Source organism: Rana temporaria, chromosome 7 (assembly GCF_905171775.1).
Source record: "Rana temporaria chromosome 7, aRanTem1.1, whole genome shotgun sequence".
Lineage (NCBI taxonomy): Eukaryota > Metazoa > Chordata > Amphibia > Anura > Ranidae > Rana > Rana temporaria.
Window position 1 is genome coordinate 57,881,052 of NC_053495.1, and position 14,819 is coordinate 57,895,870.

The following is a 14,819-nucleotide window of genomic DNA, read 5'->3' on the forward strand; positions in this document are numbered from 1 at the left end:
GGCTATAACCTCTAGCAACCAGTCAGTAAGTGGTAATGATATGCTGTAACCTATGGCAACCAATCACTGCCTGATCTAATACAGTAAACTGATTTTAAGTCTAGCTGATATTTATTGTATGTCTCAGAACAGGTGGAGAGCAAAATTGCATGGGGGGGAACCCAAAGAATTTTTTTGCCCATGGTCTAATCAACATTAATATAGATAGCCCTGCCTAGGTGAGTATCATTTTTTTTTTTTTTTGGAAACCCATACTAATACAGGTTTCATCCCTTCTCTTTCTCTGACTGGACAGGAGAAGTAGCAGACTGATAAGATCAACATTTTGTCACCCTACTCTCTCCTATCAACATTGCAAGAGACTGATACTGAGTCAAATTCAGGTACTTATACTGCTTGCATTTAAGAAAATACAACATACATTTAATGATGCATTAATTATCAATATAGAGCTGCATCTAGTTGATCTTTTTATATCTGCCTGGCATTTAGCTGTAAAGGTATTATATGGTGGTTCTGTATATATGTACTTTTTAAGTATAGTCAGGACTAAATAAAGACACTTCTTATTTATTTGTTTACTGAAATACATATGAAATATTGCTTATGTATATGCTCTTTTCTATCCAGATGGTGCTCTGGGTTTCTTTTCAAGTGTTTACCTGTTTATTAATAGCTATTTTGGTTTACTGAGCTCAATAGCCAAATCTAATATTTACATACAAACCTTATTGAGACAGAGGACTTTATATACTGTTGATTGTATACTGTATGTACAGTAGATAGTAAGAAACAGATATAAAAAACATAGAAAATAAATAAATTAAAGAAATGTAAAATTGCCCCAAATCACTTTTGTTTCCTTTTAAAGGGTCATACATATGGTCACTTGAATTATTGCATAAAAAAACTATCCGAGAAGGGTGATAAAGGGCAGAATGGAGACTACAATCTATATGTAAAATTATATTTTCCTTTGCAGCCCCAATTTAAAAATCCTTTGGGAAATTTTAAATCTTGCTGTTCATTTTCCTGCTGCCCCTCTCAGTGATTGGATATTCCCCCTTAATAGTAAACTGTAGAACAGTGGGGGAATCACAGGGGAAGCTTCATGGTACCATCAAAGGAAAAAGTATTTTTTAAACACATACTGATGCTATTGTTTTGAACTATTAACAGATTATTTTATTTTCTAATCATAAATATATTAATTTCTGTAATATGTGTTGTTTAAGTGAAGCATTATATATATATATATATATATATATATATATATATATATATATATATATATATATGTATATCATTTTTTTAAGCAGAGCTACAAGTGACAGTGTTAGTATTTTTGGCCACAGCTCCCCAAAATACACACGTGTGGTGCTCCTCCTCCCCACAGTTTCCTGTGATAGTGAGCTAGGTTTAACTGTGACATTTATGACTTAGGTCCCCAAGTAAGGGGACAGACACATAGAGAACACTGGACAACAAAAGACAACGTCACCAGCTGTGTGCGGGAACTGGTAAGGAAACTAACTGTGACTTCTGAGAACTCACAGAATTAGACACAGAAAGTCTACGCTGAATAGCAGGGGAAAAGCTGAAATAAATAGATTTTTGACAGATACCGTAATTGACAGCACAAAGCAGCCAGGCATATCAGAGTGAGGAGGACTCAGATGTGAAATGGTTGTGAAACAGGTATTGTATATAAGAGGGAAAATTACAACAAGAGACATAGGTTGAGGTGCAGTGTTAATTTTGTATATCATTAAAAATAAAGAAAAAAAAAATTACACTAGCACAATGGATAATTACCATGTATCCATCTTTCTGATTTTTTGGCCGATTTAGAAAATATCCATGTGCCCCTGATTGAATGCCTGTCCAAGCTTGGCTAGAAACTGTGGAAAGAATTAAAGAGGTTAAACCAGGGGGAGCTCTGGTAAAAAATCAAAGCTCAACTTTTTGTTTCCCAGCCTTAGGTTCTCTTGAGAAGTGGAGAACAAACGGCAGCTGAAATCCTGGCATCGTTCTGAATTGGCAACATCAGTGGAATGAAGTGGTAAGTCGTTATCCCTGCTTTGCTTTTGCTGTTTTCCTATTATTTGAGTTAAAAAATACGTTTTGAAAATTCTATTTAGGAGTACTTTAAATAAAAAAAGGCAAAAACATCTCTTGGTTTGCTGACTGAGCCTTGATCAACCACTGACATGGATGATTCATGTGCAGCAGCTGAAATATAATGCCCCCCAACCAGCTTACTATAGTCTTTAAAAACTGCTTTTAGCACATGGAAAAAGGGAGAATCAAAATGCATTAGCATCCACTATGGTTGCTGTGATGCTGCATTGTATGGGCATCTGTGGCAGTACTATTAAAGCCCAACCCTACAGTAGCTAAAAGTGTTCTCTTGGTTTTGGATGGAGTGGGGAAGTGTTACAATTTTTGCCATCTATTATTACTGCGTGTATGCTCGTTAAAGTTATTTCCCCTCACTTTCAGTCTTGGTTACAGCAAATCCATGAGACAGGAATTGATATTCAATATGTCCAGTGGGAACAGAGGGCCAGATTCACAAAGGGAATACGACAGCGTATCTGCTGATACGCCGTCGTATCTCTGTTTCTATCTATGCGACTGATTCATAGAATCAGTTACGCATAGATATCCATAAGATCCGACAGGTGTAATTGTTTTACACTGTCGGATCTTAGGATGCAGTACCGCGGCCGCCGATGGGGGGAGTTCGCGTCGTAAACCAGCGTTGGGTATGCAAATTAGGAGTTACGGCGATCCACGACGGATTTTCGCGTTCGCTACGTCTAGTTTCCCGTCACAAATTTAGTCGTCGTTTTGGGTGCCCTAACTTTAGTCAGCAATCGTATTGCTGTCTAAAGTATCGAAATCGCGTCGAAATTTAAAATTTAACGTCGTTTGCGTAACACGTCCGGGAATACGGAAGTACGCTACGCGCGTCGCCGTTCGAAAAAATTACGTCACGGCGCGCAAAGCACGACGGGAATTGCGAAACGGAGCATGCGCAGTAGGTCCGGCGCGGGAGCGCGCCTAATTTAAATGGCACACGCCCATTTGAATTGGCCCGCCTTGCGTCGGAGGCCGCCGGCGTAGTTTTCATCGCAAGTGCTTTGTGAATCAGGCACTTGCGATGAAAACTTGCGGCAGTGTAACGTATCTACGATACGTTACGCCACCGCGATTCTACGTGAATCTGGCATAGAGACAGTAACAATACACTTTTTTAGAGGGGTAGTGAAGAGTTTGGCTTTTTATCGCAGTGTATGCCTTCCTGTCCCAAGGCCCCCAATTTCATTATTTCTTGTCCTGGAGTCATTATGCTTTGTACACACGTTCGGAATTTCTGTCGGGATAAACTTTGATGGCTTTTTCAGATGGAATTCCGTTCAAGATGTCTTGCATACACACAGTCACACCAAATTCCGACCATCATCAGAGTTCGAACGGATTTTCTCTTTCTAAGTCCGTTGGAATTTCCAAAGAAAAAACTCAGATGCAGCACACACACGGTCGGAATATCCGATGAAATAAATCTGTCTGACATTTCATTGGAAATTCCGATCGTCTGTACGCGGCATAAGAATGAAAAAGTGATGGAAAATCATCCCTACAGAATTGGAGACAACACATACATACTTGACAAAGTTTTAACTTTTTCAAAAATGGCTTTAATCTTGGTAAAAAATTCATACATTACAAGATTTATAGAGTTTGTCTCTTCACTGATCAATGGGCAGCTAGTTCACTCACTTCCCCTTGATATCAAGGATGCCCATATGCCACGATTGAACGTTACATGTTAGCATCCACAAGGACAACCGTTTTTAATGGTCTAGAAAAAACAAAGTTTTTCTTGTCAAGCCTGTCTTGCCTACACACGATCGTGAAAAAAAAATGCTCGAGAAAAGTGCGTTGACGTACAACACATACGACGACACTATAAAGGGGAAGTTCCATTCAGATGGCACCACCATTGGGGCTGCTTTTGCTGATTTTGTGTTAGTAAAAGTTTGGTGAGAGACGCTTTTCAGTCTTCGTGCTTTTCAGTCTGTTACAGAGTGACAAATGTGCTATCTCCATTAGGAACGCTAGTTTTACCAGAACGAGCGCTCCCGTCTCATAACTTGCTTCTGAGAATGCACGTTTTTTTCACGTTGTTAAAGCCTAAACACGACCGTTTTTCGTGACGTGCAAAACGGCAACGTGAAAAACGACGTGAAAAAATAGAGCATGTTCCTAATTTTTTATTTTTAAAGTCATGAAAAATGCTCTGGAGCCTACACATGATCATTTTTAATGACCATTTAAAAAAATGTAATTTTACACGTCATGAAAAACGATCGTGTGTGCGCGGCATAACAATTAACTTCTCTCATTTGCAACCTTTTTGTCTAGAAAATATACCATTAAAAGCGTATTGTTTTACCTGCTCAATAGGTGCAAAATAATACCTGTTGATCATTATAGAAATTCAGCGCTGTCTTGGGTTCCCTACTTATCATTGACTACAAAATATTTACATAAATCTCTATGTTGTAGAGAAGTTAAATACTTTTGATGAAATTTAAAAAAGACAACTGGGCAGGGCTGACACCATTCAGTCTACAAGAATGTTGTGTTGTCAGCCCACAACAGGACAAGATAAGTGCAGATCAACATTTTTTTTTATTTTTGTCCTTGCAGGATCTTCAATATGTGAAATATGTATGGAATGTAGCACACATGCTTTTTAGCCACTTTAAAGCGGGATTTCACCCGAATTTTTTTTTTTTTAACATTAGATTCAGGCGAGTTGTTAGAAGCACAATCGGGTGTTTTTATTTAAATCATTGCAGTACATACCGTTTTATAGATATATGTTCTCCGCGGCTTCCGGGTATAATCTGCGGGACTGGGCGTTCCTAATTGATTGACAGGCTTCTGACCGTCGCATACAGCGCGTCACGAGTTGCCAAAAGAAGCCGGACTGCGAGTCGGCTCTATACGGCGCCTGCGCACCGACGTTCGGCTTCTTTTGGCAACTCGTGACGCGCTGTATGCGACGGTTGGAAGCCTGTCAATAAATTAGGAATGCCCAGTCCCCGCAGATTATACCCGGAAGCCGCGGAGAACATCTATTTCTAAAACGGTATGTACGGCAATGATTTAAAAAAAAACACCCGAATGTGCTTCTAACAACTCGCCTGAATCTAATGTTAAAAATGTGTTTTTTGGGTGAACCCCCGCTTTATGTTAGATGTCACTAATATGTCTAATGCTTGGTAATGAACTAGGAACCCTACTAAAACCCAGTCATAGAATTAAAACAGGTTTATATAAGGTTTATTTAATGTTCGGTGCTGAAGTTTCCACCTTATTTACTGATCCATCCTTAAAGTGGTTGTAAAGGTACAATTTTTTTTCCTAAATAGCTTCCTTTACCTCAGTGCAGTCCTCCTTCACTTACCTCATCCTTCGATTTTGCTTTTAAATGTCCTTATTTCTTCTGAGAAATCCTCACTTCCTGTTCTTCTGTCTGTAACTCCACACAGTAATGCAAGGCTTTCTCCCTGTTGTGGATTGTCGTGCTCGCCCCCTCCCTTGGACTACAGGAGAGTCAGGACGCTCTCTACATTGCAGATAGAGAAAGGCGCTGTGTGTTAGTGGGCGTCCAGACTCTCATGTAGTCCAAGGGAGGGGGTGAGCACGACACTCCACACCAGGGAGAAAGCCTTGCATTACTGTGTTGAGTTACAGACAGAAGAACAGGAAGTGAGGATTTCTCAGAAGAAATAAGGACATTTAAAAGCAAAATCGAAGGATGAGGTAAGTGAAGGAGGACTGCACTAAGGTAAAGGAAGCTATTTAGGGAAAAACATTTTACCTTTACAACCCCTTTAAAAATGGAGAGAAAGGAGATGGAGGTGTTAATGGAACCAAAAACATTCTCGAAAGAAATGCTAGAGGAACTAAATATTACCCACAGATCACAAACTTGAAATTAGTGCTACAGATCAATGATGTGTGCACACTGAATTATGGGTAGCAGGGACATTTTGGTGATACATGTAGTGGGAAGGGAAAAAAGTGAGGGGAGTAATATGATAAAAGATTATGAAAACAGATGAATAAGATAAGAGAGAGGTTAACCAAAAGACTTAACAGAAACATGATTTGTCCGATCACTGAAGTCACTCTTATGGGAAGGATAAAGGTCGGTTAGGATGTATAGCACTTAACAGCCATTGATCTGAGTCAGACTGAGAAATGTGACATGTATTATAGAAAGGTAGAGACTGAGATGACTTGCAAGGAAGTATTTGTGTGCTGCATTTGAACAGCTAAATGATAAGCTATGTTAATCTCTTTCCTATGTAATAATTAAAATTCAGTTTTTGAATAACCTTTTTTTTTTTAAAGGATCTGCACATTGCAGGATGTCAGTTCCATCTCATGCTTGGGTACATTTCCTCATTCTCTTCCCACAGACTCTTGTACTTGGTAAGTATCCCATTATCTGCAGACACACATTGCATACATGCATTTGTAACTCCACTCTAAACTAAAGAGATCGCTTTGGTGGAATGAAAAATTGGACATAGACATAATATGGCAGTTGAATAAAACCATAAGATTATTATTTTAAACAGTTATATTGCTAAATATGGAAAATCATTTTGACTGTTATATTTATACTCTAAGCCAAGGGTATCCAAACTATGGCCCGTGGGCCACAGCTGGCACATTAAAAGGTTTTATCCAACCCATAGCTAGGGTCAGAGTCAGCATACTCAGATTCATTGCACAGACTGGCGATTCAGGCCAGCTGATCTCCGCTTCTGATGGGGTCCCCGATGTGAGGGGGAACTCTGGTGGGGACCCTTACATATGGGGAAACTCTAATGCCTCGTACAGACGATCGGATAAACTCAGACAAATTTTTCTGACAGAATTTCGTTCAAGCTGTCTTGCATACACACTGTCACACCAGATTCCGACCGTCCAAAACGCAGTGACGTACAACACTACGACGATCCGGGAAAAAATGTTATTCAATGCTTCCGAGCATGCGTCGACTTGATTCTGAGCATGCTTGTTTTTTTTCTCCATGTGAGTTTCATACAGACGAAAGGAATTTTAAAATATACATTTTTTTCATCGGAAAAAAAGAGAACATGTTCTCTTTCTGAGTCCGTCAGAATTTCCGATGGAAAAACTCAGATGGGGCACACACACGGTCGAAATATCCGATGAAAAATTTCCGTCTGACTTTTTCCATCGGAAATTCCGATCGTGTGTACAGGGCATTAGAGGTACCTTGATGTAAGGGGAAGTTTGATATGTAAGAGGGGCTATGAAATGATAGGGAGGCTTTTGATGTGAAGGGGGAACTCCAGATGTGATGGGGGCTTCTGATAGGAAGTTTGGGGGTAATCCACAAAGATCCGGCGTAACTTAATTTTTTCCATTTAAGTTACACTGCCTTAAAATTTCTACCTAAGTGCCCGATCCACAAAGCACTTACCTAGAAATTTTTGGCTGTGTAACTTAAATTCCGCCGGCGCAAGGCGTTCCTATTTTCATGGGGGCGATTCCCATTTAAATTAGGCGCGCTCCTGCGCCGGCCATACTGCGCATGCTCGTGACGTCATTTTCCCGACGTGCATAGCGCGAAATTACGTTACGCCGAGCTTTGTGGATTGCAACGGGTCAATAAAGTTGCGTCGGGAAAAAAAAAAGATACGGCGCAAAAAAAAAAATTCAAAACAAAAAAAAAATCGCGTCGCTGGACAGAAGGGTCTGTTTTTACAAGGTGTAAACAGTTTACACTTTGTAAAAGCAGCCCTAATTTTGCGTTTGCAAACTAAAACTTACGGAGAAAAAACGAAGCTGAAAAGCTTTGTGGATCTCCGTAAGTGCTAATTTGCATACCCGAGGCGGCATTTCGACGCGAAATGCCCCCGGCGGGGAATGCGGTACTGCATCCTAAGATCCGGCAGTGTAAGTCCCTTATACATGCCAGATCTTCTCCCTAACTATGGAAAACTGATTCTGTGGATCAGTTCCATAGTTAGAAACAGGGATACGACGACGTAACAGCAGTTACGCCGGCGTATCCCTTTTGAGGATCTGGCCCTTTATTCTTGGAGCACATTTCAATTTAATTTCTTATTATTTTTTCAGTCTGCAAATATCTGTAAAATATACAAATTGTCCCTCCTACTGAACAGTTTGGGGACCCCTGCTCTAAACAAACCCCCAGAACCAGCCATATCTTGGTGGAGAGATACATATTGGCTATGAGATGCCAATATGTCTGTCTGATGTCTTTTTTCTGATCAGAAGGTGCATGGTTAGGTGAATTTATCTAAAGGCTTTTGGTGTCATCTACTGTACTGGTTCCTTAAGCAAATTTAAAAATACCTTTACCTATCTTCTGCTAGATCCTTTGTTCATTCACTTAAATGTTACTTTCCTTTAACTACGGTAATTCCACAATATTATTGGATATATACTGCATTATTGGGTATAGACCATGGCCCGGATTCACAAAGCACTTGCGCCGACGTATCTCGAGATACACCGCGTAAGTGCAAATATGCGCCGTCGTATCTATGCGCCGGACTCAGAAACTAAGATACGCCTGAAAATAGGCTTCATCCGACCGATGTAACTTGCCTACGCCGGCGTAGAGTGGGCGCATATTTACGCTGGACGTATTTGGCGCTCCCATTGATTTTCTATTCACATATGCAAATGAGGGAGATACGCTGTTCCACGAACGTACGTCCATCTGACGCAGTGCGCGTAAAGTCATAAGTCCGGCGTAAAGTTATGCCCCATAAAGGAGGTGTAACTCAGCAGCATCCATGCAAAGGGCTGCACCAGGGAACACAAGCCGATGTATTTTACGTAGTTTATGTAAAACATGAATATGACTAGGTGTAGGTTATGTTCACGCTGTAGGCAGTGATCTGACGTATCTTAGGCAGTAGTTCCAAAGTGATTGTGAGCATGCGCACTGAGATGCACCCACGGGACGGCGCATGCGCAGTTGGCGATACGTATCTGTCTGACGCTCGGCCCATCATTTGCATGGGGTCACGCCTCATTAGCATGGCTCACACCCACTTCCACTTACACCGACTTACGCCTGAGAAACCCAGCGCAGATTTGGGAGGAAGTGCGTTGTGAATTCAGTGCTTGCCTCTCTGCGATGCGTCGGCGTAGCGTAAAGGAGATACGCTACGGCGGCATAAATATACGCCAGTGTCTGTGAATCCGGGCCCATATTCTTTATGGAGTTTTCCCAACTTCAAAAAACACTATTTACAGCAGGGGTGCCCAACCTTTTATAGAGCGAGGGCCACTTAAGCAACTTGGTAAACGGTCGCGAGCCACAATGAGCAGATCGGGTGGACGGGATGTCCGCTCTGCATATGCACAGCCCACTATACACTGTGATTTTAGTAATAAAATTACCTTTAATAACTGTATTTTATTCTATTCCATGCCAGAGCAGGAGGTCACAGGCCACATCAGAGGGCTCCGCGGGCCACTGGTTGGGCACCCCTGGTTTACAGACTGGGATAACTGTTAGGCCAGGTACACACGAACAAACATGTACGGTGAAAGCGGTCCGTCGGACCGTTTTCACCGTACATGCCTGCCAGAGGGCTTCTGTACGATGGTTGTACACACCATCGTACAGAAGTCCGCGCGTAAACAATACGCGGGGCGTGTCCGCGTCGTCGCCGCGACGATGACGCGGCGATGACGCGGAGACGTGGGCGGGCCTGCCATTTAAAGGCTTCCACGCATGCGTCGAAGTCATTCGACGCATGCGAGGGACGGCGGGCGCCTGGACATGTACGGTAGGTCTGTACTGACGACCGTACATGTCCGAGTGGGCAGGATTCCAGCGGACGGTTTTAAAACACGTCCATGAATATTTGCCCGCTGGGAAAAGGCCCGGCAGGCAAATGTTTGCTGGAATTCGGCCCGCTCGCGCCTACACACGACCGAACATGTATGCTGAAACTGGCCCGCGGACCAGTTTCAGCATACATGTTTGGTCGTGTGTACGGGGCCTTAGGGTTACATAAGACATTGGTAAGGTTTTCATTCTATTGAATGATAATCGCTAAAATGAGCATACTTTCACCAGTCAAGTGTTCATGTTCTTGCCTTGTATATTCACTGCCTCATTTGATAGTCTTATATCAGAAAAACAATGAAGACCAGCCAGAGAAATTCAAGCTGGCTATTCTTCCTCTGAGAATGATCAGCCTAGAGGTATTTGAAAAGGTCTGGACTAGACCAGAATAGTCTATAGCCGTGGTCATCAACCCTGTCCTCAGGGCCCATTGACAGGCCAGGTTTGCAAGATAACTGAAATACATCACAGGTGATATCATTTGCTTCTCAGTGATTGCAGTATTCTAGTCTGCATCTCCCCAAGGTAATACATAAAACCTGGCCTGTTATTGGGCCCTGAGGACAGGGTTGATGACCACTGCTCTATAGAAAATTTTGTTGGTTTCTGGTCTTCTGCTACTGGACTAATTAGCCAAAAAATTATAAATTGTTCTGCTCAGTAACAAATGAACCATATAAAACTTTCCAAAAAGTCTTTTTTTTTTTTACAAGATACAGGTCACAGAAAGGGTTTGGAGGGTTGTCTGCTGTTCGAAAATTATACCCTGTGCGGTTCTAATCAAAAAATAAAATAGTTCCCTTGTCAGAGATTTGCTCCTCAAAAGAGCTTTAATTTGTTTATGGCTTTCTTTCTTTCAACTTTCAACAAAAGACACTGTTAATCATTAGGCTCTATTCACAAAGCGCCCACACAGAAAATTACTTTATATTTTCGACATCCCAATGAGATCCAATATTCACAAAGTCCAATGGGATTTGAAAATCTCCATGTTAACATTTTGCGATTCATTTCTATTTTGAGTTTTTACGTTTTCAAAAGATATAAGGTTATAAAACACAACCTCTACAAACCTAAGAACTTCAAGCGTATATTGCAGCATTTACTACTAAATAAAATGTTAACAGGCACCCTTTGCTGACACATATTAGCATTAGCTATCTACTGTACTTCTCCTTGTATGTGCAACTACAGCCCCCTAAATATTGAATGCAAATACAGATTCTCATACGTCTTGTGGCCAATTTAATCCCTGAATTAAAGATAGGGGTCATGGGTCATCAACTGGTCTTTCAGAGCTAGATTTTCTTTTACATGTGTTAATAATCTATATTCTGCTAGTATGTAAGAACTATCAAAGAAAGGCAAAGGTGCATAAGGATTGGCCAATGGAAAGTAAGCTATTCATATAAGCATAGCAGTGCACATGGGACACTAATAAACAGTCCAGAAGCTTCATTTTGGTATCTGTGTAGCAAAGCAGATAAGTACACATGACAAAATTAGGCTGATGTATCCGCATTTGACCTGGATTGCTCTGGTATTCTGTCTGGCAGACAACAGTTCACTCATCTCCGCTAAGAAATTATAATGAGAGGAGACAATGAAACTGATCACAGCTAATTAGGATTTTTATTAGAGTTGCCTGGTTAGCTTGTTTGGAAATCAGTAGCACAGACAGTTTTCAAAGTTCACTCAGGCCTCGTACACACCACCGAGTTTCTCGGCAAAAACCAGCAAGAAACTTGCTGGGAGATATTTTTTTGCCGAGGAAACCGGTCGTGTGTACATTTTCGTCGAGGAAACTGTCGAGAAACTCGACGAGCCAAAAAGAGAGCATGTTCTCTATTTCCTTGACGGGAATGGAGAAAATTGGCTTGTCGAGTTTCTCGACAGCCTAACAAGGAACTCGACGAGGAAAACGATGTGTTTCGCCCGTCGAGTTCCTCGGTCGCGTGTACGAGGCTTCATATCTACATGTAGGTTACCTCCACATTATTTCCATATTAAAAAAACATTAACGATATATTTTCTTAATGAAGAACAGATATGTAAGAAAACATGATGTTAACATATCACAAATAGAAACAAGACTAGACACACGGCCACCGTAGTTATCATCAGACATCTATATTAATACAATAAAATACAAACTAATAAATGGTAAATTAGTTTCTATATCCACCATTCTACTCCATGACAACACTGGCATTGCTACCTATGATGAACATCCAGCTCTCATTAAGATCTTTACTGGCTTGTACAGTATTTATCACTTCAAAAATTAATACCTTTTCTCACCTCATCTAGAGTTATTAGAGTTGCCTGGTTAGCTTGTTTGGAAGCACAGCCAGTTTTCAAAGTTCACTCATATCTGCGTGTAGGTTACCTCCACATTATTTCCATGTTAAAAAAACATTAACGGTATATTTTCTTAATGAAGAACAGATATGTAAGAAAACATGATGTGAACATATCACAAATAGAAATAAGCAATCCAGGTCAAATGGCGATCCATCAGCCTAATTTTGTCATGTGTACTTATATGCTTTGCTACATACTTTTTAACGCCAACCAGATGGATTGAATTTTAGCCTCTAGGAAAAGCGCATAACATTGTTAACTAATAGTACCATCATCCAAAAATTTGAATTGAATAGAGATAGGACTTTTGGTCCCCAAAACCAATAAGACCGAGAAAACGTGCAGTTGGACTATTGCGACAAAAGGTAAATACATAAACTCAAATATGTGGATAGATATATGAAAAAGTATAAAACATCAAGTAAAACACAAACAAAAATATACAATATAAAAACGTTGTGACAGACCATATGTATCACCAAACTAATGATCCCCAAGAGGGGAAATCAAGGTGGAAGTAGGAGACACTAGTTTTGTGGCCAGTTGCCGCTTTGTCAGGAGAAATTCTAAAATACCCCGTCAGTTCAAAAGGCCAGGGGCCACCAGTGGGGGTCTCCCACAGCGACCAAGGGGGACGTATGTGGAGATGGACCTACCAGCTGTGAGGATAAGGAGCAAAAGTAAGTGGTCCCAGGACAGGAACCCAGCTTGAGCTGGTGCTTCAGCACATGGCAAATAGTTACAAAGGGCAGCAATTGCTGCTGGTGAGGTGGGGGTCAGATGCAATCTATCCTACTTGAGCCAAAGAAGGAGGTAGCCAAATGGTAGCTCAGTGCTCGGTGAAGCAACAGATATCCTGATGGATGCTGGGTCCCAGGACCCGCTACCACCTTCTTTGGCTCAAGTGCGATAGATTGTATCTGACCCCACCTCACCAGCAGCAATTGCTGCCCTTTGTAACTTTTTTCCATGTGTTGAAGCACCAGCTCAAGCTGGGTCCCCTCTCCTGGGAGCCCTTACTTTTGCTCCTTATCCTCACAGCTGGTAGGTCCATCTCCACATACGTCCCCCTTGGTCACTGTGGGAGACCCTCACCGGTGGCCCCTGGCCTTTTGAACTGACAGGGTTTTAGAATTTCTCCTAACGAAGCGGCAACTGGCCGCAAAACTACATTTGCTGTGACTCCTACCTCCACCGTGATTTTCGCCTCTTGGGGATCATTCGTTTGGTGACACGTATGGTCTGTCACAACATTTTTATATTGTATATTTTTGTTTGTGTTTTAATAAAAAAATTATACCTTTTCATATATGTATCCACATATTTGAGTTGATCTATTTACCTGTACTGCAATAGTCCAACTGCCCCGTTTTCTCTGTCTTTGGTTTTGGGGACCAAAAGTCCTATCTCTATTCAATCCAACCAGATAGAAATAATAAGTCCTGGTCACTGACCTCAATAGAGAGTTCACCCTTGTCACCAGTGTTGATACTGAATAATCGTTGTCCAAAATATGTACAGTATATGTTAATTTCTAACAAAACACGTAGGCCCGTTTTCACAGACAGCGGCGCACATTTATACAGCCGTAGTGTATCTCCTTTACGCTACGCCGACGCAGCGCAGAGAGGCAAGCATGGAATTCACAAAGCACTTCCTCCCAAAACTGCGCTGGGTTTCCTAGGCGTAAGCCGGCGTAGGTGGAAGTGGACGTGAGCCATGCAAATGAGGCGTGACCCCATGCAAATGATGGGCCGAGCGCCAGACATAACGCCAGACATAAAGAACGCCGCATGCGCCATCCCGTGGACGCATCTCAGTGCGCATGCTCACAATCACGTCGGAACAACTGCCTAAGATACGCCGGATCACTGCCTACAGCGTGAACGTAACCTACGCCTAGTCATATTCATGTCCAATGTAAACTACTTAAAATACGCAGGCTTGTGTTCCCTGGTGCAGCCCTTTGCATGGATGCTGCTGAGTTACACCTCCTTTATGGGGCATAACTTTATGCCGTACGTACAACTTACGCGCACCAGTCGTAGTCTGCGTTAGGCGTTAGTACGATCGTGAATCGGCGTATGTCCCTCATTTGCATATTGGAATAGAAAATCAATGGGAGCGCCACATGCGTCCAGCGTAAATATGCGCCAACTCTACGCCGGCGTAGGCAAGTTACGTTGGTGGAATGAAGCCTGTTTTTAGGCGTATCTTAGTTTTGTGGGCACGGCGCACAGATACGACGGCGCATATTTGCACTTACGCAGCATATCTCGAGATACGTCGGCGCAAGTGCTTTGTGAATCCGGACCGTAGATTTCACTTCAGAAATTAGGCCCAGAAGAAGTATTACACTCTCATACTTTTCCCAAAGAGATCAAAGTATTTAAAGCGGGGGTTCACCCTATAAACCCAAAGAAAAAAAAAAATTCTTCTACCATAAAATCAGGCATTGTAGCGCGAGCTACAGTATGCCTGTCCCGATTTTTTTATCCCCGTA

The 14,819-nt window shown here is 41.7% G+C and overlaps 1 protein-coding gene across 2 annotated transcripts in view; it reads left to right on the forward strand.

Moving 5' to 3' along the window:
• The first annotated feature begins 1,431 nt into the window (after nucleotides 1-1,431).
• IL2RB (interleukin 2 receptor subunit beta) overlaps nucleotides 1,432-14,819 on the forward strand; it is a 102,959-nt gene continuing 89,571 nt past the window's right edge. For both annotated transcript variants that reach the window (XM_040359430.1, XM_040359431.1), the window contains exons 1-3: nucleotides 1,432-1,520; nucleotides 1,977-2,062; nucleotides 6,436-6,516. In XM_040359430.1, the coding sequence (XP_040215364.1) occupies nucleotides 6,453-6,516 (64 nt within the window). In that variant the 5' untranslated portion in view covers nucleotides 1,432-1,520; nucleotides 1,977-2,062; nucleotides 6,436-6,452. The remainder of the gene's footprint in view (nucleotides 1,521-1,976; nucleotides 2,063-6,435; nucleotides 6,517-14,819) is intronic.